This window comes from Amblyomma mixtum, chromosome 7 (genome assembly GCF_055824585.1).
Source record: "Amblyomma mixtum isolate Tamu chromosome 7, ASM5582458v1, whole genome shotgun sequence".
Classification (NCBI taxonomy): Eukaryota; Metazoa; Arthropoda; class Arachnida; order Ixodida; family Ixodidae; genus Amblyomma; species Amblyomma mixtum.
The window spans coordinates 49,637,852-49,662,593 of NC_143018.1; the positions used below are offsets into that span (position 1 = coordinate 49,637,852).

A 24,742-nucleotide genomic window follows, 5' to 3' on the forward strand; every position below is an offset into this window, starting at 1 on the left:
CCGGGTGGGGTTTACAGGTCCTTCGGGCGCTCGCCGGTTCTCCGCTGTTTTCAGGTCGTGAGCGCGCACACCGCCGTTGATGTGCTTTCGTGCTCTGTGAGACCACCGCGCATCGCCGAGTCTCACTTCATTGCTTCTAGCGTCAGCCAATTAGCCACGTGTCGAAGCATTTTCCTTCCTTCTTTTCGGCGCCTCACGCATTACACTCCAACCAAACATGGCGGACAGAACGTATCGCCTCTGCGGCTTCGCTCGCGGCATCGACTGGAAGCCAGTCACCTTCGAAGAATCACTCCCGTCGGCGTGGGTGTGCAACCTGTGCGCCTACGTTAGCATGAAAATGGCCATCCTGCCCTGTGGGAACGTTTTGTGCTCGGCTTGCCTCGAGGAGTGCAAAAGAGGCGACGGCTGCTCAGTCTGTCCTCTGGACAAGACAACGTTTGAAATGGATGTGGACGTCTGCTGGATTCCGGACCCTCGTGGCCGTTTGGTCAAACTGCAGGTACGTGTCAGCATGAGGACTGAGATCAGGCATGGGCGCTATCGAAGATATATCTATCTTTGTTACGATTTTTCTGTACATTTTGTGTATCGGTATTAGGTAACGCTTGACAGAAATGAAAGCATCGAAGTATCTGTATCGCAAATACGTGTTTAGGGCATCGTGTATTCTAATTACTTGATACTAGGAAAAAAAAAGTTTGCCGCAGATTTCGATCAGGTTGCTGTCAGTCAGACTTTGGACCGCTGGCGCTCGCTGAGGCGTTAGAGCATTGAACCAAGGGAATAGTTAGGAAAATACGACGCCAGTGCGGTTGGCCCACTCAGTTGTCTTTGTTCCTACGTTCTTTGCTTGTCTTCTGCAAACTCGGTGACAGAAGATGCTAAGAGGGAGGCTCGCCTTTATGGTAAAAACAACGCCCCTTCACCCCCATTTAAAGTTGCGATGGGTGACAGCAGAAATGGAAGACATTGATTTTAGATCGTTTCAAATCATGTTCTTGTAACGTTCAGATTAGTTCTGCTTCTCAGGACGGTCCCCTTGCTCTTCTGGTTTACCGCATACTCGTATTCGGGCTATCGCTATGGCCTTGTTGAAGGCCTTTCCTGGCCTTGCGCACCAGCTCAAAGACTCTAAGGGTTGACACAAGCGAGAGGCGTTAGTTCGAGGTGATACCTTACGCTCAAAGGTATCGCACAGCCTGAAGGGAGGGCTCATTCCTCGCTGGCGTCCCAGAACCCTCCTCGCAGCGCTGCCCCTCCTCCTCCTCTTTTTTCTCCGTTCTCTTTTTTTCTTTCACGGCTGTTGCGCTCTTCGGTCTATTCCTCCGGCGAGTCTGCCGCCGCGCCCCGCCGCCGCGAATCTGCGCGTCTTCTGGACCACGCGGTCTGTGTTCTTTAATATAGCCCCTGGAGCGCAATCCTTCGGTGAGCGCTGGAGATGATCCAGCGCTGGTCTTGAGCGGACGAGCTGGTCAGAAGAGACTGCCAGTTAGACTCTGCCGCGGTTGGTGATGGGGGATGAGGGAAGGTGGGGCATGTGAGGAAGGTGTGTAAGAAGCATGGAGGAAGGAAAAAAAGAGGAGAGGCCCTTTCCACACAGAACCCTGGGAGAAAAGTGTGGAGGAAATCACGTGGTTTTTTCTCGTTTGGGAGGCCATCTTACTCCGGCAGCTTAGCAACGGCGTCATAGTTGCTGTTTACGAACCAGGCGATAGCAGACGGCCGCAGCGTAGCATTTGAGGTGCGGCGCAGGCGTGCTTTCCTCAACTGCTCGAGTTTGTTTTTGATCGTGCTCACAGGCTGACGTTGGCGCCGTTCACTCATATCTCAGGTGGAATTCGCTGCAAAACTCTCGTTGTTGCGTGCATTGATTTCAACGTGCTCGGCGACCACGATCGCACGGGCATTTCGTCTACTGCGTCACTGCTCGGAGCCGTCGGGAGACCGCCGCTGCATTCGCGCTGTTCGTTCACCAGTGATTCAATACGGCGTGCGCTAGAGCGGTCGTCGGCGCATTGTGCGAACGTTTCGCGTCCTGTACGTGCAGTGTGTGTGTGCCATTCGCGCTCCCGTTTACATCGGCAGTGAAGCTACCTATGCGTGTTCTTGCAACGCTCCAGCGATTGTCACTGACGTCGGTATAAATGTCATTTTCGTTTTTCAACGATTGCGCTTGTTTGAGCGGCGGGGGCCATGACATGGGCGGAGAGCGATATTGTAAAGGAAGCAGCTGCGCTCGCTTTGCTCTTAGTATACAGAAACTTTGTTACATGTCCGTTTGAGGCGTGTAACATTTGAAGCGTCTAGCGAGCTATTTGCCTCTGGGACGTGCCGGGCTCAAGTGTATTCGTTCATATTGTGGCGTGCAACGCGAAATCGAACACCGGAGTACGAAAAACTGCGGCGGTCCCTCAGTGGTTGTTGTTGTTGTAGCCTACGACAGAATGACACATACCCACTCTGGGGGATCGGCCAAGAATCGGGTGGTGAAGGTTGGTATTCACCTGTACGTAGTAAAGGCAAAAGGAAATCACACGGGAGAGGAACACCGAAGCTTATAATCTCCACCGTCAGAAAAAAACAAAAAACGTAGCCAGAATTAAGTGGCGACGGGTACTGCATGTCAAGATGCGTCACCGCAGTAATTGAAAGCGGAGGTCACTTCCTGCGCTTACAAGAGTTGAGATAAGCATTTTTCCCGGCTGCAACTAATTGTGACCAGGGCCGAGCAGTTGGAGACGGCACGAATACGACGCAGTACGAAGCACTAACTGGAAGTAGCCGCCTGTTTGACACGGTTATTTCCGCTTTATTAACTTTTCCGCTGACGAACACCAGCATGGGCATAGGGCACCCTAAACCGGCAAGCAGCCAAGCGCCACTCGCACGGGGGCCTGCGCCCATGCGGTAGCACGCTCCTTCGTTGGCTTTGAAACGCGCGCGAAATCGGCGCGGCGGCGAAATGTAAACAGAAGCCCGCCGGAGTAAGATGGCGCCGAGCTTGTTTCCGGCTTCACAAAATGTCACGTGACGGCCTCTCCTCTTTTTTTTCCTTCCTCCATGGTAAGAAGTCTCCTGGTTTGCCGCAAAGTTTGCATGATGACCAGGGTTGCCAGATTGGGCTATTAATAGCCAAATTGGGCTACTTTTTGTCCGAGTTGGCGTCAGAAATTTCGTTTTGGCTATGTGGCTACTTTTTGGCTACATCTTTTTTATGCGTGAAAAAAAAGTTAAAGTAGTTATAATGTGCTCTGTTCCAATAACGCAGGGACAGAAATAAAAGGCATGTTGGAATCAAAATGCAGGGTATTGCAGGCTAAAGAAATTAAGCGCGTCTGCTACAAAATGACAATTTGTAAACGCTGTGTTCGAGAAAACGTGTGTGTGTCAGGCGGCCAAGGATCATGACCTTTCGATTTCTTTTATAAACAGTGGACACTACGTGAAAGTTGCCCCCAGGAAACACTTCACGGCCTATAGATTACACTTAATTCGCGAACTAACGCCACCCACACCCGCACGCCACCGAACATAGACTGTTGCCGTCTGCACACGTGAGCGTTCTCCCATTGACGGTGTACCACGGGTGCCCATGGCACCAGAATAGAGGTAAAACACGCAGAGAGCTTAAGTCCCTACGTGGTACGAATGCGTAAGGATTAAATGCTACTGTTTCGCTTCTGTTGCGCGGTTTCGTGATCCTAACGTATTAATCGTTAACCGTAGACGTGGCCTAGTGGTTTGGGGGTCCGCTTCGGCTGCGGTAGGTGGCTGGTTGGAAACCCACCGCCAGGCATGTTCTTTTCTTGTATTGTTTATTCTGGTTCTGCGAACACATTCTGCTCAAGATACGCATGAGGAAAGTTATTCTTACGCATTAATAAGGTGTTCTTCTGTTTCTTCCTAATCTCGTGGTGGACACACCAAGCGCGCAACTCGCAAGAGCCTACGCTTTTTCTGCAGTCTCAAGCGGCACACGTGCAGCCCTCGATATTCATCGCAAACTACGCGAGAGCGCCGCGTCCGTTGCGTAATCCACGTGCACTCATGCAGTGCCATGGCGTCATCCTTTGGCGCGGCGCGGAACCCAATGTAAGAACGAGGACGGCGGAAGTTAGTGGCATGACATGGCATTAGATGCGTCGCTACGAGAACTTTAATCAGAATGGGCAAGTTGGCTATGTACATACATCCGGAACTACATAAAGAAATGGAAGAAGGAGCCAGAATTCAAGGTTAAAATGTTTTTCTCATTATTGTGAACGTACTGTTAGACTGAAGATGAAATCGACATAGATTATCATCTAATGGCACATATCCTTAATTTATTCCGAGCTCATTCATATCGTGGAATGTAGCTTCAAGAAGGCGCATGCTAGGTGCTTTGAGGTGACGCTCTCAGCGAGAACCTTTCTCTTAATGCATAAAATTGAAATGTGAGGCTGCGTAAGTATAGAGCAAGGTATTTTCACTGTCGATGTGTGTAATGTGCGCGCGATCATTTTAAAGGTGAAATATTTATAAACCAGAGCTGCGATTGCGTTATATAGCGCCGCCGTTCTTTTCCGCGTGCAGACTGGCTGTCGTAAACCGCCTCAGGTGATATGGCCTACTGCCGCACATGAAAAGTGGAACTGCGGCCCCATCTTGAGGACCTGGTTAGCGCACCTGGTTAGTCGTAGTGGTTAGCGCGCATGAGGGATGCGAAATGTAACAACGGAAAGAACACACCCTGGGCACCACCTCAGACGGAAAAGAAATCTAATATGTAAATATTCTTGCGAAAATTAATTTAATATGCTTAAGAAATGTCGTCCCAAAAACAAATATTTTTGGCTACTTTTGGGCTACGCAAAATTTTCGCTTTCGGCTACGTTTGGGCTACTACGCAGGCCAATTTGGCTACCAAAGGCCGGAACCATCTGGCAACCCTGATGATGACGGGAATTGGTCTGGGTATCGGGCATGCAGCAGTATTGGGTATGGATCAGTCCGGGTTTGTAGTTGTCTCCAATGTGCAGCCTGCGCTATGGTGAGGGACGGAGCGGGGGTGCGAATTCCCTTCGTTTGTCTCGGTAATACGAGAGAATATCACGGAAGGAGAGCAGGTAGTGCGCGGGCCGCAGGCGAACGGACCGTCGTGTGAATCGCCCTTTAACGCCATTTTAAGTACGTACGCAGTCACCTTCTTTTCGCGAGGAACGTGCCGGCCACACAAATGGCTCGAAGGGCAAGGCAAAAATCGGGAGCCGGCCGCCCTAGAAGCTCGCCAGGAGCAGAACAGCTGTGAAAGAAAATGCGAGCAGAATCGCTTTATTAAGGCGAAAGCCTTTAATGCCTCATACTATCGTGAGCAGGGAATGCTAGCAAGTGTGTTCGAGTTCCGGCGAAGAAAAAAAAAACAACTTTATTGAGACTGGGAATCGAACCAGGGCGTTTGGAACTTCAAAGGTAGTCGCTGCCATTCCGCCACGAACACGGTTTGAGCATGAATACAAGCATATCTAGTGAACACACTGGTATCATGAGTCAAATAAAACAAATAAAAAATACTAATTAACTGCTAATTAATGACGCTTAAGCTTCGCCTTTAGGAGTCGAACGCGACAGCGTGTTGTAGCACTGCCAGGCAGCGGTAGACACCCGTCAAAACGCGGACACATCAGCCGACACGGCTGCTAACGACGGTATGAGGCATTAAAGGCTTTCACCTTAAAAACTTTATTGAGACTGGGAATCGAACCACGGCACTTCAAGGGTAGTCGCTGCCATTCCGCCACGAACACGGTTTGAGCATGAATACAGGCACATCTACTGAACGCACTGGTATCGTGAGTCAAATAAAACAAATGAAAAATACTAATTAACTGCTAATTAATGACGCCTAAGCTTCGCCTTTAGGAGTGGAACGCGACAGCGTGTTGTAGCGCTGCCAGGCAGCGGTAGACACCCGTCAAAACGCGGACACATCAGCCGACACGGCTGCTAACGTCGGTATGAGGCATTAAAGGCTTTCACCTTAAAAACTTTATTGAGACTGGGAATCGAACCATGGCACTTCAAGGGTAGTCGCTGCCATTCCGCCACGAACACGGTTTGAGCATGAATAAAGGCAGATCTAGTGAACGCGCGGGTTTCGTGAGTGAAATAAAACAAATGAAAAAATTGCGAGTATGAAAAGATACAAAATAATAAAGAAATTATTTAACTATAAAACATGAAAAATATTAAAGAACACAGACCGCGTGGTCCAGAAGACGCGCAGATTCGCGGCGGCGGGGCGCGGAGGCAGACTCGCCGGAGCAATAGACCGAAGAGCGCAACGGCCGTTAAAGAAAAAAAGAGAACGAGGGGAGCGGAGGAAGAGGGGCGGCGCTGCGAGGAGGGTTCTGGGACGCCAGCGAGGATTGAGCCCAGGGAGTTGCCGGATAAAATTCAGTGTTCACGTACATTTTCTGCGCGCTGAAAGCCGTCCCATTTGTGGTCATTAACCAAAAAAGATAGGCAGAAAAAGGCTGGTTGTGGCATCAACCACAGAAACAAGTTAATGCCTTGCAGAACGAACATCACCTATGAGCTCCCGTTCACCCGTGGCAGCCGCCGCAGTGGCTCAGTGGTTATGGCGCTCGGCTCTTGACCCGTAAGACGCGGGTTCGATCCACGCAGATTCGATCCCGGCTGCGGCGGTCGAATTTCGCTGGACGCGAAATTCTAGAGGTCCGTGTGCTGAGCGATGTCAGTGCACGTTAAAGAACCCCAGGGGGTCAAAATTTCAGGAGCCCTTCACTACGGCGTTCCTCGTAGTCTGAGTCGCTTTGGGACGTTAAACCCCCCTAAACCAATCACCTGTGGCGAAGTGTATTCGCACCCCTCCTGTGGCGGATTCCTGCCTCTTGTCATACCCTCGTCCTTAGTAGGTACCTGCCCTCTCGTTACACATTACCCCACTCTCGCCATACCCTCCTCTTCCCATGGTAAGCACCGTCTAAGTGGTTCGAGTGGCAGCCACCTTCTGGTTACCCAAGACGCGAAGCCCAAGAAACAGGCCCGAACAACCGAGCGGTTAGGCCGGGAGAAATTTTTTCCGATTGTCTCTGATCGTTGCAACAGTTGGCAGTAAAACCTAACACTCTAAAATTAACCGAATAATGCATGTACTTCCTGAGCTAACTGTTGCGTATTATGCTGTCTTGTGTGGGCTCATAATTAGGAAACTCATGTTCAAATGCATGTCCAATGGTTGCAGTTAGGCGCATTCCTTTAGTAAGGAGGTGCCTGCTGTAAGTTACGTTTAATTATAACAATGAAAGAAGCCAACAGCCACAGAAACCAAGGGGCACAGGGGATTTTTAATTTTTTTATTTGATTTTTTATTTTGTGGTGTTGATCAATTTAGATATTACTGAACATGTTGTCGCTTAAAGCTAATTGATTAGAAAAGCAGAAGAAAAAACAACCACTGCCGCCGGTGGGATCCGAACCCACGACCTCCGAATTACGCGTCCGGTGCTCTACCTCTGAGCTACGGCGACGGCTGTCAAATCTTCTGCTTTCGGGGGTATTTATGTTTTTACAAGTAACCTAACCTTGAGAGTGTTCATCAGCGCCACCCACGTTCATAAGCGGCGGACGTAGAACGTCCTGAGTTACCGCAGGTGTGACGTAGAACGTCATCGAACGGAGAGGGTGGAAGCTGCGTGAGAACCCTCTTATGCTTCCTATGGTGTCAAGGCTGCCAGAACCGAGGCCCTCACTAAGCAATTAAGCAAACAAGGGAAGGGGAATGAGGGGCTCGTTATAAACATGAAAGAAGCCAACAGCCACAGAAACCAAGGGGCACAGGGGATTTTTAATTTTTTTATTTGATTTTTTATTTTGTGGTGTTGATCAATTTAGATATTACTGAACATGTTGTCGCTTAAAGCTAATTGATTAGAAAAGCAGAAGAAAAAACAACCACTGCCGCCGGTGGGATCCGAACCCACGACCTCCGAATTACGCGTCCGGTGCTCTACCTCTGAGCTACGGCGACGGCTGTCAAATCTTCTGCTTTCGGGGGTATTTATGTTTTTACAAGTAACCTAACCTTGAGAGTGTTCATCAGCGCCACCCACGTTCATAAGCGGCGGACGTAGAACGTCCTGAGTTACCGCAGGTGTGACGTAGAACGTCATCGAACGGAGAGGGTGGAAGCTGCGTGAGAACCCTCTTATGCTTCCTATGGTGTCAAGGCTGCCAGAACCGAGGCCCTCACTAAGCAATTAAGCAAACAAGGGAAGGGGAATGAGGGGCTCGTTATAAACATGAAAGAAGCCAACAGCCACAGAAACCAAGGGGCACAGGGGATTTTTAATTTTTTTATTTGATTTTTTATTTTGTGGTGTTGATCAATTTAGATATTACTGAACATGTTGTCGCTTAAAGCTAATTGATTAGAAAAGCAGAAGAAAAAACAACCACTGCCGCCGGTGGGATCCGAACCCACGACCTCCGAATTACGCGTCCGGTGCTCTACCTCTGAGCTACGGCGACGGCTGTCAAATCTTCTGCTTTCGGGGGTATTTATGTTTTTACAAGTAACCTAACCTTGAGAGTGTTCATCAGCGCCACCCACGTTCATAAGCGGCGGACGTAGAACGTCCTGAGTTACCGCAGGTGTGACGTAGAACGTCATCGAACGGAGAGGGTGGAAGCTGCGTGAGAACCCTCTTATGCTTCCTATGGTGTCAAGGCTGCCAGAACCGAGGCCCTCACTAAGCAATTAAGCAAACAAGGGAAGGGGAATGAGGGGCTCGTTATAAACATGAAAGAAGCCAACAGCCACAGAAACCAAGGGGCACAGGGGATTTTTAATTTTTTTATTTGATTTTTTATTTTGTGGTGTTGATCAATTTAGATATTACTGAACATGTTGTCGCTTAAAGCTAATTGATTAGAAAAGCAGAAGAAAAAACAACCACTGCCGCCGGTGGGATCCGAACCCACGACCTCCGAATTACGCGTCCGGTGCTCTACCTCTGAGCTACGGCGACGGCTGTCAAATCTTCTGCTTTCGGGGGTATTTATGTTTTTACAAGTAACCTAACCTTGAGAGTGTTCATCAGCGCCACCCACGTTCATAAGCGGCGGACGTAGAACGTCCTGAGTTACCGCAGGTGTGACGTAGAACGTCATCGAACGGAGAGGGTGGAAGCTGCGTGAGAACCCTCTTATGCTTCCTATGGTGTCAAGGCTGCCAGAACCGAGGCCCTCACTAAGCAATTAAGCAAACAAGGGAAGGGGAATGAGGGGCTCGTTATAAACATGAAAGAAGCCAACAGCCACAGAAACCAAGGGGCACAGGGGATTTTTAATTTTTTTATTTGATTTTTTATTTTGTGGTGTTGATCAATTTAGATATTACTGAACATGTTGTCGCTTAAAGCTAATTGATTAGAAAAGCAGAAGAAAAAACAACCACTGCCGCCGGTGGGATCCGAACCCACGACCTCCGAATTACGCGTCCGGTGCTCTACCTCTGAGCTACGGCGACGGCTGTCAAATCTTCTGCTTTCGGGGGTATTTATGTTTTTACAAGTAACCTAACCTTGAGAGTGTTCATCAGCGCCACCCACGTTCATAAGCGGCGGACGTAGAACGTCCTGAGTTACCGCAGGTGTGACGTAGAACGTCATCGAACGGAGAGGGTGGAAGCTGCGTGAGAACCCTCTTATGCTTCCTATGGTGTCAAGGCTGCCAGAACCGAGGCCCTCACTAAGCAATTAAGCAAACAAGGGAAGGGGAATGAGGGGCTCGTTATAAACATGAAAGAAGCCAACAGCCACAGAAACCAAGGGGCACAGGGGATTTTTAATTTTTTTATTTGATTTTTTATTTTGTGGTGTTGATCAATTTAGATATTACTGAACATGTTGTCGCTTAAAGCTAATTGATTAGAAAAGCAGAAGAAAAAACAACCACTGCCGCCGGTGGGATCCGAACCCACGACCTCCGAATTACGCGTCCGGTGCTCTACCTCTGAGCTACGGCGACGGCTGTCAAATCTTCTGCTTTCGGGGGTATTTATGTTTTTACAAGTAACCTAACCTTGAGAGTGTTCATCAGCGCCACCCACGTTCATAAGCGGCGGACGTAGAACGTCCTGAGTTACCGCAGGTGTGACGTAGAACGTCATCGAACGGAGAGGGTGGAAGCTGCGTGAGAACCCTCTTATGCTTCCTATGGTGTCAAGGCTGCCAGAACCGAGGCCCTCACTAAGCAATTAAGCAAACAAGGGAAGGGGAATGAGGGGCTCGTTATAAACATGAAAGAAGCCAACAGCCACAGAAACCAAGGGGCACAGGGGATTTTTAATTTTTTTATTTGATTTTTTATTTTGTGGTGTTGATCAATTTAGATATTACTGAACATGTTGTCGCTTAAAGCTAATTGATTAGAAAAGCAGAAGAAAAAACAACCACTGCCGCCGGTGGGATCCGAACCCACGACCTCCGAATTACGCGTCCGGTGCTCTACCTCTGAGCTACGGCGACGGCTGTCAAATCTTCTGCTTTCGGGGGTATTTATGTTTTTACAAGTAACCTAACCTTGAGAGTGTTCATCAGCGCCACCCACGTTCATAAGCGGAACGTGGGTGGCGCTGATGAACACTCTCAAGGTTAGGTTACTTGTAAAAACATAAATACCCCCGAAAGCAGAAGATTTGACAGCCGTCGCCGTAGCTCAGAGGTAGAGCACCGGACGCGTAATTCGGAGGTCGTGGGTTCGGATCCCACCGGCGGCAGTGGTTGTTTTTTCTTCTGCTTTTCTAATCAATTAGCTTTAAGCGACAACATGTTCAGTAATATCTAAATTGATCAACACCACAAAATAAAAAATCAAATAAAAAAATTAAAAATCCCCTGTGCCCCTTGGTTTCTGTGGCTGTTGGCTTCTTTCATGTTTATAACGAGCCCCTCATTCCCCTTCCCTTGTTTGCTTAATTGCTTAGTGAGGGCCTCGGTTCTGGCAGCCTTGACACCATAGGAAGCATAAGAGGGTTCTCACGCAGCTTCCACCCTCTCCGTTCGATGACGTTCTACGTCACACCTGCGGTAACTCAGGACGTTCTACGTCCGCCGCTTATGAACGTGGGTGGCGCTGATGAACACTCTCAAGGTTAGGTTACTTGTAAAAACATAAATACCCCCGAAAGCAGAAGATTTGACAGCCGTCGCCGTAGCTCAGAGGTAGAGCACCGGACGCGTAATTCGGAGGTCGTGGGTTCGGATCCCACCGGCGGCAGTGGTTGTTTTTTCTTCTGCTTTTCTAATCAATTAGCTTTAAGCGACAACATGTTCAGTAATATCTAAATTGATCAACACCACAAAATAAAAAATCAAATAAAAAAATTAAAAATCCCCTGTGCCCCTTGGTTTCTGTGGCTGTTGGCTTCTTTCATGTTTATAACGAGCCCCTCATTCCCCTTCCCTTGTTTGCTTAATTGCTTAGTGAGGGCCTCGGTTCTGGCAGCCTTGACACCATAGGAAGCATAAGAGGGTTCTCACGCAGCTTCCACCCTCTCCGTTCGATGACGTTCTACGTCACACCTGCGGTAACTCAGGACGTTCTACGTCCGCCGCTTATGAACGTGGGTGGCGCTGATGAACACTCTCAAGGTTAGGTTACTTGTAAAAACATAAATACCCCCGAAAGCAGAAGATTTGACAGCCGTCGCCGTAGCTCAGAGGTAGAGCACCGGACGCGTAATTCGGAGGTCGTGGGTTCGGATCCCACCGGCGGCAGTGGTTGTTTTTTCTTCTGCTTTTCTAATCAATTAGCTTTAAGCGACAACATGTTCAGTAATATCTAAATTGATCAACACCACAAAATAAAAAATCAAATAAAAAAATTAAAAATCCCCTGTGCCCCTTGGTTTCTGTGGCTGTTGGCTTCTTTCATGTTTATAACGAGCCCCTCATTCCCCTTCCCTTGTTTGCTTAATTGCTTAGTGAGGGCCTCGGTTCTGGCAGCCTTGACACCATAGGAAGCATAAGAGGGTTCTCACGCAGCTTCCACCCTCTCCGTTCGATGACGTTCTACGTCACACCTGCGGTAACTCAGGACGTTCTACGTCCGCCGCTTATGAACGTGGGTGGCGCTGATGAACACTCTCAAGGTTAGGTTACTTGTAAAAACATAAATACCCCCGAAAGCAGAAGATTTGACAGCCGTCGCCGTAGCTCAGAGGTAGAGCACCGGACGCGTAATTCGGAGGTCGTGGGTTCGGATCCCACCGGCGGCAGTGGTTGTTTTTTCTTCTGCTTTTCTAATCAATTAGCTTTAAGCGACAACATGTTCAGTAATATCTAAATTGATCAACACCACAAAATAAAAAATCAAATAAAAAAATTAAAAATCCCCTGTGCCCCTTGGTTTCTGTGGCTGTTGGCTTCTTTCATGTTTATAACGAGCCCCTCATTCCCCTTCCCTTGTTTGCTTAATTGCTTAGTGAGGGCCTCGGTTCTGGCAGCCTTGACACCATAGGAAGCATAAGAGGGTTCTCACGCAGCTTCCACCCTCTCCGTTCGATGACGTTCTACGTCACACCTGCGGTAACTCAGGACGTTCTACGTCCGCCGCTTATGAACGTGGGTGGCGCTGATGAACACTCTCAAGGTTAGGTTACTTGTAAAAACATAAATACCCCCGAAAGCAGAAGATTTGACAGCCGTCGCCGTAGCTCAGAGGTAGAGCACCGGACGCGTAATTCGGAGGTCGTGGGTTCGGATCCCACCGGCGGCAGTGGTTGTTTTTTCTTCTGCTTTTCTAATCAATTAGCTTTAAGCGACAACATGTTCAGTAATATCTAAATTGATCAACACCACAAAATAAAAAATCAAATAAAAAAATTAAAAATCCCCTGTGCCCCTTGGTTTCTGTGGCTGTTGGCTTCTTTCATGTTTATAACGAGCCCCTCATTCCCCTTCCCTTGTTTGCTTAATTGCTTAGTGAGGGCCTCGGTTCTGGCAGCCTTGACACCATAGGAAGCATAAGAGGGTTCTCACGCAGCTTCCACCCTCTCCGTTCGATGACGTTCTACGTCACACCTGCGGTAACTCAGGACGTTCTACGTCCGCCGCTTATGAACGTGGGTGGCGCTGATGAACACTCTCAAGGTTAGGTTACTTGTAAAAACATAAATACCCCCGAAAGCAGAAGATTTGACAGCCGTCGCCGTAGCTCAGAGGTAGAGCACCGGACGCGTAATTCGGAGGTCGTGGGTTCGGATCCCACCGGCGGCAGTGGTTGTTTTTTCTTCTGCTTTTCTAATCAATTAGCTTTAAGCGACAACATGTTCAGTAATATCTAAATTGATCAACACCACAAAATAAAAAATCAAATAAAAAAATTAAAAATCCCCTGTGCCCCTTGGTTTCTGTGGCTGTTGGCTTCTTTCATGTTTATAACGAGCCCCTCATTCCCCTTCCCTTGTTTGCTTAATTGCTTAGTGAGGGCCTCGGTTCTGGCAGCCTTGACACCATAGGAAGCATAAGAGGGTTCTCACGCAGCTTCCACCCTCTCCGTTCGATGACGTTCTACGTCACACCTGCGGTAACTCAGGACGTTCTACGTCCGCCGCTTATGAACGTGGGTGGCGCTGATGAACACTCTCAAGGTTAGGTTACTTGTAAAAACATAAATACCCCCGAAAGCAGAAGATTTGACAGCCGTCGCCGTAGCTCAGAGGTAGAGCACCGGACGCGTAATTCGGAGGTCGTGGGTTCGGATCCCACCGGCGGCAGTGGTTGTTTTTTCTTCTGCTTTTCTAATCAATTAGCTTTAAGCGACAACATGTTCAGTAATATCTAAATTGATCAACACCACAAAATAAAAAATCAAATAAAAAAATTAAAAATCCCCTGTGCCCCTTGGTTTCTGTGGCTGTTGGCTTCTTTCATGTTTATAACGAGCCCCTCATTCCCCTTCCCTTGTTTGTTTAATTATAACAAGTGAGTCATCAGTCGATATACGAGTCAGGTTAACATGGTAACAAACTCAACGGATTACTTAGTAGAAATTGAGGCGTTAAAATTGCAGAATAAGATGTGTTCATGGAATCCAGTGTGTTTAAGAATCATTCAGTGTTGCCATCCAGTACAATCTGCACTTATTAATTGCCTAAAAGTCAGGAGAGAGCGCACAACGCTCACTGTAACTACAATTATTGAGAAATACACAACGAATTCTGTGTTTATTAAGCGTCTCGTAAATAACGCGGCCTTCGCCACATGAGTTCGCGTTATAACCGCCAGCCGCACGAAACAAAATTGAATGCATTCGACCACAAGCGGTGTTTCGCTTTTTTTTTTTGTACGAAAAAAAATGCACTTGTGAGCAGTAAGAGAGAACACAAAGTTTGGACATTCATTTATTGATTACTTGCTAATTATAGGCGGCAAACATAGTTCTTTTTTCTCCTGAGAAAACCGGTGTGCCCTTGGGCCTTCTGCCTCGTCTTGTGTCGTGTCAATGGGAGGAGGGCGTGGCGCCACCTAGGTCACATGACCTGGTGACGTTATCGCAACCTGCCCGCAACAAGCCCCACCGACGCAAGCAGCTGCCACGGCAGGTCAGCGGCGCTACGCTTAACCGCTCCACCACTTCGCCAGGAGAGATATGAGGACTCTCAGCGACCTATGAACGTCCAATTCTGCATATATAGGCATTAACCCACTAAAGCTAGAGCTTCATAAGCTACAGACTGAGCTTATACGTGTCCCCTCTAGTTCAAGAATGAACACATGCTTTCGCACGTCAAACTCGCTTTAACTACGTTAAACCGTACCACCTTATGCAAAAATTGACGCTCAAATTGAATGAGAAAATACCCAGTAAATTCACAGCTTTATGTTAAAATTTTGTTGCTTGTATCATTCTTCACGACTGTACATTACCTAGAGCAAAACAGAACTGCGCGAAGACGACGGGACAAAAGAAAGCGCGAATACACACACACAAAGCACACTGTGTGTGTATTCGCGCCTTGTTTTCTCCCGTCGTCTTCGCGCAGTTCTGTTCTGCTCTAACCATGAACCGACTAGCCCAACATCATTTCTTACTTCTGTACATTGCCTTTCACCGGAGACGTTCACTTCGGAGGTGTTCTATTCAGGGACGATCAGTCCAGCGACTATCTATCCCGGGGTGCTCATCACGGGATGACAGCCTTTCACTGTCCATTGTTTTTTTTCTCTCAAAAATTAAAGGTGAGCTGCTGGAACAGCGAGCATGGCTGCGACTTCGTGGGTCCCCTTGGAGAACTGCTGGAGCACTTCGAGCAACGGTGCGGCTTCCACGCAACCTCTTGCCCCCGATGCCTGGACACCATGCCGCGGAGGGACCTTCCCGGACACTACAGTGCCGGATGCACACCCGTCGCTTCAGAAAAAGCACAAGTCCGGGAGCATGCAGGCTCGTCAAAGCCTAGCACATCGCCACTCGACCCGCCTGTCGACTCGCCTGTCGACTCGTGCTACGACGTCTTGACATCCATACAGAGCCGAGTCAACGAATTGGCCGAGGCTGTGGGCGGACAGTACGCCGAACTTCAGCAAGACTTGCACAAGATGGCGCGAGCCGCGGAACAGCGAGGTGCCGAATCGCAGAACGGAGGAGGCCCGGCGCAAGAGGGCAAAGATACGGGCACCCTTTTGCCATCGTTGCATGAAAGCGTGTCTGCCGTGACGCAGGCCTCCATCAAGATGCAACAAAGATCTGATGCAGAGCTGGGCACACAGGGTGCGCAGAACACCCAGACCAATGCGTCTGCGGCAGCAACGCTAAGCGAAAAGGCCCTCTTCACGGGATATCACGGTGGAAAGAGCAGTGGTGCGACCGAAGAGCTAATTGTCTGGACCGTGTTAATTTACAATACCACTCACGAGAGGATCGCGTTGTGTCAACGACGGTTCACAGGCACGTCCGCTGAGTTGCGCATCATGTGCAAAACTTCACCGTCTACTGACTTTGTTGCTGTGTACGCAGAGTCTTCACAGCCAGCTGAGTGTGAATTAATTTCCGTAAAGCGGCTCTGTTCTCAAGAAGTTCACTCACCTACCCTTTGGTTTGAATCCGCGGCAGATTTGCCATCTCACAGCGCTAATCACCTCCAACCCCTGCCACCTTTCCAGTACATGTGTAGTCTGTGGTCTTATATGCGGAAGATTGAAGGACAACAGCGCTATAAGCTTGACTTTTTGATTAAAGTGAGGCGGTGTGCTCCTCGAATCTGATTATTCGCTCTTCACCAAAAAGCAGTGAGCGTCAGTAATCAGTCGAGGAATGCAGGATGTCTGCGCGAGCAATCTCTTGGGCTGATCCCTAATGGTTGTGGCCTTTCCAGTTAACTGAGGGTATGAAATGAAAGCTCTCTTGATCTGAACATGTTCCTTTGTAATAAGACGCTGTAGTGCCTATTGACCTTCGTCGAAAGTTGTGCAGAGAGACTGCGCTCAACAAGTTACGGTGAAAGATGCTCACGCGCTGACAGCCTTTACGGATTCAGTAGGAAAAGCGTTGTCCGTGTTTGTGAGGGTGCTGTCAGCCATACTTTATTCAGAACGCAATGAGAGGAGGAGCTGTACGGATTTCGTGCAATAAAATGAACAAATAAATCAAATAAAATTTGGCTCAGAGCGCTCCTGGTGCTCCTGCCGGAAGCACCGCTTCTTGAGCCCCGTTGGCGGCAGCTGGCGTTGGCGAGGCTCCTATCCGTACATACCAAAAAATGTACGCATTGAATGCATCATAACTCTGGGCGCGGCTGCATGTGGCATAGCCCTCGGTAAGGAATCACACTGAATATGAAGTTTAGTTAATATATTCTATAGTAGGATACAACTTATAAAAACAGCAGTTGCTAACACTTGGCCGCGGTCCGCGGCGTCTTGTATTACTCCGCTGGCCAATCGCAACTGTAAACGAAATCAATTTTTTAATGTTTGACTATATCAAACAATCCACGTATCAAAACTTTAGAGCTCGTAACTTTTTTCTTGCGCTAAGCTTCTTGTTTACGTAACAAGAAACGTTTCAGCCACAGGCTACTTTTTCCTCGCGGAGGAATTCTGCGCGCGGAGGCTGAATGTGGGCGGAGCTTCACTGCAGACTTAAGTTGTATCCGACTATAGCACTAATTCAATATGAGCGTCGCACAGTAAGCAATCAGCCTACCTGAAGCCTACCTGTTTTGAACATTTAATTCCTAGCTATTTGGCACGAATGCAAGCAAAGAGAAGAGCACGCCCACTAAGCACGACATAGTTGCAGCGCTAGGTCACTCTAGGTGCCGAAGCGTCAGAAAAGTACCCGTAAAAGTATTTGTAACGTCGAGTTCTACAACACCTAGTGGACAGTCCATGCCCACTGCATACGAGTTTGCTGAGTATACTAATAGCTCTGTCCTTGGTCAGTTCGCATCGTCACGCAGTTTCAAGACAAGTCCTTGACGTTCTCCTGCACAAAGTCAGCAACCGACTCGTAGTCGAGGAGGCAGTCCCTCCAGCTTCCTATCTCGCTCCAAACCAAATCCTGGTAGCGCTCTGTCTGGCGTTAAAACTTGTGCTTGTAACGACGGTGCAGTTCCTTCGTCACGTGCCTCAAGAAGAGAAGGTTGGTCAGAGGGTAAAAGGCGTCCCAGTTATTCCTGCGGCAAAATTAAAAGCGAAAAAATCACAGGAAATTAGCGAAACAAAGTTGGCAAGAAGATTGGCGTAGCAAACCAAAGACTAACTTAGCGTACCAGGAAGAGACGTAGAAGAAAAATGGTTTTAATGAACTAGTCGGTAGAAACATCAGTAGTTGAAAGGTGAGGGAATAACTGGTTAGATCGAAATTTCATTAAGAGACGCTGAACAACTTACACACTCGAATGGCGCGAAATCAGAAAGGAATTTTTGCGGCATCTGTTGAGACATGATGCAAACGAAATGAGTGATCTCACGGATTCTGGTGGATACACACGAGAAAGTTACGTTGCTTTATCTGGATGGTCAAGAATACGTGGGCATAAATTATTGCATCTTTATTGGTCGCGGCCACTGTTAAAATATGTGCGACCAATTTTTAAACGATGCTATACAGGGTCAACTACAGCACGCATGGCGTTGCAGAACAGAGCTACACAGGGCTTCTTGGACCACGAGTATTGCAAAGAAATTTCCCTCGTCTGGACGCCTGTTGAAGGCAGGCGCCGTGGTAACCAGTGCAGCGCAACTCAGCTCGCCACCCTAGGAGCGTCGAGAAGACACCTAAAAGTGCCACGGAAGGCGCGAACCTGTGTGGAGGGTGGTGACGTAACACCAAAGCGCCGCTGAGTCAGCCTTCTAGACCGCGAAACGAAGCAGTAGCAAGACAGGTTGATGCATAAGAGACAATGAATGGGCGGTCGCCGACCGTCACCGAGAGATCCCCGTCTCAAGACGGCCTAATGCTGCCCCAAGAAGGAAGCGTAGTGCTGTCGGCCCCGTGCCAAACTCTTGTATAACAGTATTGCAAAAAAGTACATGAAACCGTCCTCGTTTAATGTGCATTACCCTTTCGGCAGTCATGCCGTGCGTGGAAATAACAGATTCTCCCCGCCACCTGGTCGGTGCCCAGAAACCTAATCACTGCTTCATCAGAGGAATTGATCGGAAGCTATGTGACCGTTTTTTCTGCCTCCAATCGGTCGAATCGGTGACAGAGGTTCCAAAGAGTCAAACGCACCGTAAACGTCGCAGTATTAATATCAAACGGGGCGGCAAAAACAGGATTATCACCGTTTCGGGTCTTCTTTAAAACCGTTCTTTTGTCACAAGTGCCAGTGTCGGTATCGGAGAATTTTTTTTTACACAGTTCAATTTCACTGTTGCCATCCACAATGCCGACTGGCCGATCCCGGCCGTAGAATCAATGACGTGGCAGTCCCTGAAGCCTATGACAAAGACGAATAGTAGTAGAAGTGCAATAGAATCTACTTTGCTATGAAAGCCCAGTAAAGCAACCTTTTGGAAGGCTAAGAACGTTGACAATTTTACGTAGGGTAACCCTGCCCTACCTAATCGTTTTATGTAACAGTCTTCCAAAACACTTCCAACAACTGAGGACGCTGGGTACAAAAATCAAATTGACCTGTAGGAATGAATTATAGCGTTTTAATGACGAGGAGGCTACTTTCACTTAAAGCGGGGTTTTTTTTATCAAGAAAAGACCAAGAAACCAAACCCAAGTAATGCCGCCATCGACCTTTTTAACGGGGAAAGTCTTTTTGTCAAGACGGTCCATGTCCGATATTCTCAGACAAAAATTTTTAAGCATTGAAAAATTGTAAGAAACTGTTATAGAAGTATTGAAGGGAATGGTCCAATCTTCTGGTTTGTAGAAAAAATCTTTCTTTTAACGTGTTTCCATCGATCGCATCGGCCAGTTGAGATTGCAATAAGAAACCAACGACGGGGAACGCTCTTGACGACAGCAAAAACGCTAATAGCAAAAGAAAATATTCAAGACTACCGTCGGGTGGTAAGCGGATGTATTGATTGCCATACTGAAATCTTACATTAATTGAAAAAAATGCGTTCTTAAATTATTTCCCGCTCAAAAATTATTTCGTCCAGATTTGTTGTGTATGCTCTTGCTGCGCATCACTGCGGACAGCATGCACCGCCATTCACTTGAGAATTTGAATCAAGTGGTGGAAAAAGAAAAGAAACTAGTACGTTTCTATTTCTACCTTTTTAAAGATTAAATCCGCTCTTGATGCCGAACAAACATAATCGGAGCCAGAAACAACCAACACCCAATTTTTACTGAGATGAAAAATTGCAGGTAATTATAAGCAGTGTCACTTTAAACCTAACTTTCCTGTTTCAACGGTTCACTTCTCGTACGAAGAGATAGCTTAGTTGCAAGTACCTCAGAACGGTGTCAACATGCAACACAAGGTATCAGTGTACAGCCGATCATTCACTCAGTGAAGAATCAAGGACATGGAATAATTCTTCCAAATTTCCCACATTGCCTTAGCCACCGCTGTCATTGTTCTCAGTACTGGAAAAAGGGTCCTGGAAGGGCGCACTATTATTCCTCAAGACCTAGGACCGATGCCATGGTTCAAACGCACTCTTCCATATACTGAATGAATGTCTCTTCTAAAAATGAACAGCAGTAAAGTAGTAAGACGGTAGCTGACTATGGCCGCCATTTTCTTGTATACGAAAAGGAGATTTTGGTCACCCGATGTCCCGTACATGTTTGCCGGAGCCATAAACACGGACTTGCCACCTGCGAACGTAGAAAGCAATCGGAAAACAAAGAAAATAAACTCGGGTGAAGGGAGAGTTGGAATACGGGTGCGTAATGCAAGCGGGAAGGCGGAAAGTTTTAACGAAGGATATCATATACCAGAGCTGTTTACAGCACAGGAAGGCAGAAGCTCTGGCCTTTTGTTTGGCAACCAGATGCATAACTGTTCGGCAAAACCGGCCTCCCATTGCTCTCTAAAATAAGTCCAAAGAACATCTTGGGTGTCACAAATCATACTAAGCGTGACTGTACCTTTCAGAGAAACAGACACATGACTATAGTCCGCCAAACGAGTAGCCATGAGATGAAAGCTCACCGTCGGTGATGCGAGCCCAGGAGTAGCCCACCACGTTCGCCTAGATGCCCCACGTCCTGATGACGAAGCTGCGGCCACCGACGCGGAACCAGCGCGTTTCCTCGGCCGTCCTCTTGACCAGGACGTGACCGAGGTGCAGGTCACGATGCTCAAACTGCAGCACTTCCTCGGCTGCGGCCAGCGACAGCGCCACCTGCTGCAGGATGCTCCGCAGCTGAAGCACGCTGCCCAGCTGAAGCGACGAAGCGCGAGAGAAGAGGCAGGGTGGAGATTGAAAATCACGCGCCTGTCTTGGACGAGTGGTGGTGAGACTAATGCACCAAATTTTCTTTTCTAATCATTGCAGGCTCGTACTGAAAAAACTTGTATGAAGCAATAGCCACAGTTGATTTCTCCTACAGATATCACACAGCTATCACTGAGGTGTCGTACAGATATCATTTATTTCTGAAAAATCATACATCTGTCATACAAATGTCATACAACGTCATGCAAATTGTATGGAATTTGTTTGACGAAGCTTTTACGAAGTTATTGCGTCATACACATTTTTTCCGCAGGGAAGGAAAAGAAACAGATTATCATCCATACTGATCTCTATATTTAGGAACGCTAGTTACCCCATGACTTCTAAAACCCAATGAAAGCCCTTCCATCACACGACTGATTTGATGCTCATAGAGAGGAAATTTTTGCGCGGTAACACAAAGAAAATTAACATTATAAAGTTCCGACAACGCACATAATGTATACTACAACGAAAAGCTTAAATTTATAGTTACGAAAAGGGTGTCAGCTATGTTAGCAACGCAATATTGTATTTATAGAAATAGCATATTGACACGCTCAACTGTTTTCTTTCTTCCGCCCCCTCATATAATATTGCGCCGAAAATTTTTGCTCCCCAAAACGTTATTTGAAATGATAGCCAAAAGGTTCAATCCAAAAACGGGGCGCCCCATTTATTTCTTCAGCTCTCTGAAAATTGGTGCGGCGGAATCAAACCAGCTGAATTTCTCCTCCAGCGGCTCTTTGCACCGTATAGGAGACGTTTATACGTCTTGCACTGTTGCACTGTTGAATGCACTGTTGAGTCCAGTTTCACCAGTCCATGTCTTTCCTTATGAACAAATTAAGAAGGAGGATCGTTTAATTCCTTCCACATCTTTAACCTACGAATGAATGTCCCATGTGATTTATATCTCTAAAAAAGATCCAGTCACTGATGACGACAGCCAGCAGTCATTAGAAGATTATGTTGACATCAGAACATCGAGTACCGCAGTTCTTAGCTGATGTTTAAGGAAATCGTTAGAAATAAACACAAATGCCTCCCTCCGTTCTTCCTCGCGTTCTGAGGCTTTTTGGGGAGAAGTTTATGCTATACTGACTCACTTCAACGCGGTCTAGCGGCACACCAGCATACGCCATGTGTATGACCAGGTAGGCGCGTTCAGGATTAACTGCGAAAGAAACAGGGAAAGGCTTTGGTTTGGTTTGGTTTTGTGGGGTTTAACGTCCCAAAGCGGCTAAGGCTATGAGAGACGCCGTAGTGAAGGGCTCCGGAAATTTCGACCACCTGGGGTTCTTTAACGTGCACTGACATCGCACAGTACACGGGCCTCTAGAATTTCTCCTCCAAAGAAATTCTAGCCGCCGCGGCCGGGATCGAACCCGCGTCTTTTGGGTCAGCAGCCGAGCACCATAGCCACTGAGCCACCGCGGCGGCAAACAGGGAAAGGCGTCTGTAACTGTAAGGCTGATGAATTCGACGTTCTCATTGGCCTGGTGCATTAAATGAAGGGTGGTTGACGGCAAGCCATTTGGGGTGGCCAAATTCAGTATTGAAGGACGTTTAGTCGCATGTCACAATAATTGCTGTTCTGAGACCTCCTTTATTGAAGTTTGTTCTTAGAAGACGTTTGGTACGAATCAAAGTAAAATCATGTAATTAAAAGGCGTACATTGTGAAAACACAGCGAGGGGAGACAGGACACACAAAAACAAAGACGTAACACAAGCGCTGTGTGCGTCGTCTTCCTGCGCTATTTTTTCACAGTGAACCAGTACCAACTAGCCCAAATGGCAGCCTTAATTAAAAGCATAAAAACTCTACAATAAACGCCACTACAGTCACTATTTTGCAGCGCAATTCGGTTGCGTCGACATCGCTGGGGTATTAAATGAAAGAAAGCCGAAACGCTCAATATTAGCATAAAAGGATACGTACTAATGATTATCAATAGTGTTTTTGCAAGGAGGCTAAAAAAGAGTGAATAAAAAATGTTATATAGAGGAAGATAAAGCGCTGCTGATTACCTTCAAGGCGCTTGCCGGGTTGGCGGTTAGAAGTAGGGTCGCTCCGGTAACCTCGAAGTTCTTCAGGGTAGGAGCCGAAGACACACGTGACGCTGCGAGGCGAGTGGGAAATATGTATTCACGGAATCGGGGATTTTTCATTATTCCCAGATGGTCAAGCATGTGTCAGGAAAAGTTCTGTGCACAGGTGCCCGATTTCAACTCTTCCTGGAAAGAGGCCCGACATTTCCTCCAATTCACTTGAACAACATTTAAACGGTGCTAGTCTGCAGATGAATGATTTGACAAAACAACGAATTCGTGGTAGAATTATCTTACATGACGGCTCTGGCACGCCTCAGTAACATCAGGTTATACTGGTCAAGTCACTCTCCTTTCGTGTTGAACCTACGACGTCATCGTGTGAGGGCCGCAACACCACAAACTGCGGAATTTGTTACTGACATGGCTGTCCTTGCAAAAATGTGATTTAAAAACTGGCACCCACACTTTTTGAAGCAGCCAGGTTTATCTTTCCTCGCAACAATAAGCAGGCATATCCCACGGTAATCTGTAAATGTTCTGGCAGTAAAGTTCCGCATGGAGTTACGACATTTACCCATGATGTTTCCGGAACGAGGTACCGCACCATCTTCGCGCCTTCGACTACTACAAACTCATTTCTCCTTCGTCATCATCATCAGAGACATTTTTAGTGCAAAAGCTTTTTTACTCCACGTCTCCCAAGGTCAATCTTGATGCGCGTTTGACCTTGAAGCCCCGGAGCGCAGGCAAAACACTTGACTCGCCACGCAGAGGCCCTCCTGCGCGCGCTCGCCGGCTCCGCTGCTGTGATACCACGTGATATGGATGGGGCAGGCTGGGAGAGGTGCAGATGCGCGCGCTAACCGTTGTGGTACCACGTGACTAGAAAAGGGTGTGACAGTTGCTACGTCAGCGGTTTCTCCTTCAGTTTCGCCATGTTTGAGGCGCGCGCCGGACCTAGTGTGTCAACTCTTCGGCGTCGCCGTCAAGCCGCGTCCGATCATCCGGTCCGTATAGCTCGCCGAGAAGGTCTACCGCAGAGGACGCGAGCTAAACGAGCCGCTGAAACCGGGGAGCAAGGAGAAGCTAGACTCGCGAAGCAGCGGAGCAGAGCATTCGCTCGGTATAGCTAGATTTAGAAGAGTTAAACCTCACCAAATTTATATCCCCCTTCATTTCACCGTAATCAATTTCTTTTTATCAATTAGATCAATTTAAATGGCACAATGGCAGCTTGGCCAATTACTGCAGTGATGTGCAGGGCATTTTATTCTACTGAAGTGGGATCGAAGACCGATTTTACAAGCATTTCAGACCAAACATTTGTGGCCGGAAATTTGTGGCCATTAGAAATAGGTGGGTATCCGGCGGCACTTGGAATGAAACCCTTTTCAAATGTCGTTTTTGTGACAAACACGTTCTAATACGAAGCGTTCTTCTGACCAACTATCCGAAATATGTCTACGTGGAGAACACCACATAAATGATTTCTGACCGCTTTAATCATGCCCCAAGAGACTAAAATGAATCAAAATGTGCTGCAGAGCTTCATGTATTAAACATTTCGTAGAAATAAACAGTGAAACTGGAGAACGACAAATGCATTCTTGTTCCCTGGTATATGAACCTGCTTGAAACCTCCCAAGTAGCATATCACAACCAGTACTTCCATTTGAGATCTTTGCAGAAGAAGCTCGGACCACTGCGATAAACGGTAAAATTCGTAGGTGAAGTGAATTTAACGGTATTTTGTTT

The 24,742-nt window shown here is 47.6% G+C and overlaps 3 protein-coding genes across 3 annotated transcripts in view; 1 reads left to right on the forward strand and 2 right to left on the reverse strand.

Annotated features, from left to right (window-relative positions):
- LOC149336037 (uncharacterized) lies at window positions 1-18,505 on the forward strand. The gene is made up of 2 exons (XM_089552533.1): window positions 1-502; window positions 15,252-18,505. Exons 1-2 carry the CDS (start codon window positions 218-220, stop codon window positions 16,275-16,277), a joined length of 1,311 nt encoding a protein of 436 aa, XP_089408659.1. The 5' UTR covers window positions 1-217; the 3' UTR covers window positions 16,278-18,505.
- Window positions 16,733-24,742, reverse strand: part of LOC149336038 (serine/threonine-protein kinase haspin-like) — a 19,460-nt gene continuing 11,450 nt past the window's right edge. Inside the window, exon 4 of the mRNA XM_089554069.1 lies at window positions 16,733-17,689. Coding sequence (XP_089410195.1) covers window positions 17,596-17,689 — 94 coding nt within the window. The 3' untranslated portion in view covers window positions 16,733-17,595. The remainder of the gene's footprint in view (window positions 17,690-24,742) is intronic.
- On the reverse strand, window positions 20,684-22,106 carry LOC149336039 (serine/threonine-protein kinase haspin-like). The gene is made up of 2 exons (XM_089554702.1): window positions 22,040-22,106; window positions 20,684-20,876 (listed from the first exon to the last, which is right to left on the reverse strand). Exons 1-2 carry the CDS (start codon window positions 22,073-22,075, stop codon window positions 20,685-20,687), a joined length of 228 nt encoding a protein of 75 aa, XP_089410828.1. The 5' UTR covers window positions 22,076-22,106; the 3' UTR covers window position 20,684.

Excerpts from the sequence above, each read along its gene's own strand:
- LOC149336037 (XM_089552533.1), top strand. The coding sequence starts at position 218 with ATGGCGGACAGAACGTATCGCCTCTGCGGCTTCGCTCGCGGCATCGAC. Across the intron at positions 503-15,251 it reads GCCGTTTGGTCAAACTGCAG|GTGAGCTGCTGGAACAGCGA; the intron begins GTACGTGTCAGC and ends CAAAAATTAAAG.
- LOC149336039 (XM_089554702.1), bottom strand. The coding sequence starts at position 22,075 with ATGGCGTATGCTGGTGTGCCGCTAGACCGCGTTGAA. Across the intron at positions 20,877-22,039 it reads TGCCGCTAGACCGCGTTGAA|CTGGGCAGCGTGCTTCAGCT; the intron begins GTGAGTCAGTAT and ends TCGTCGCTTCAG.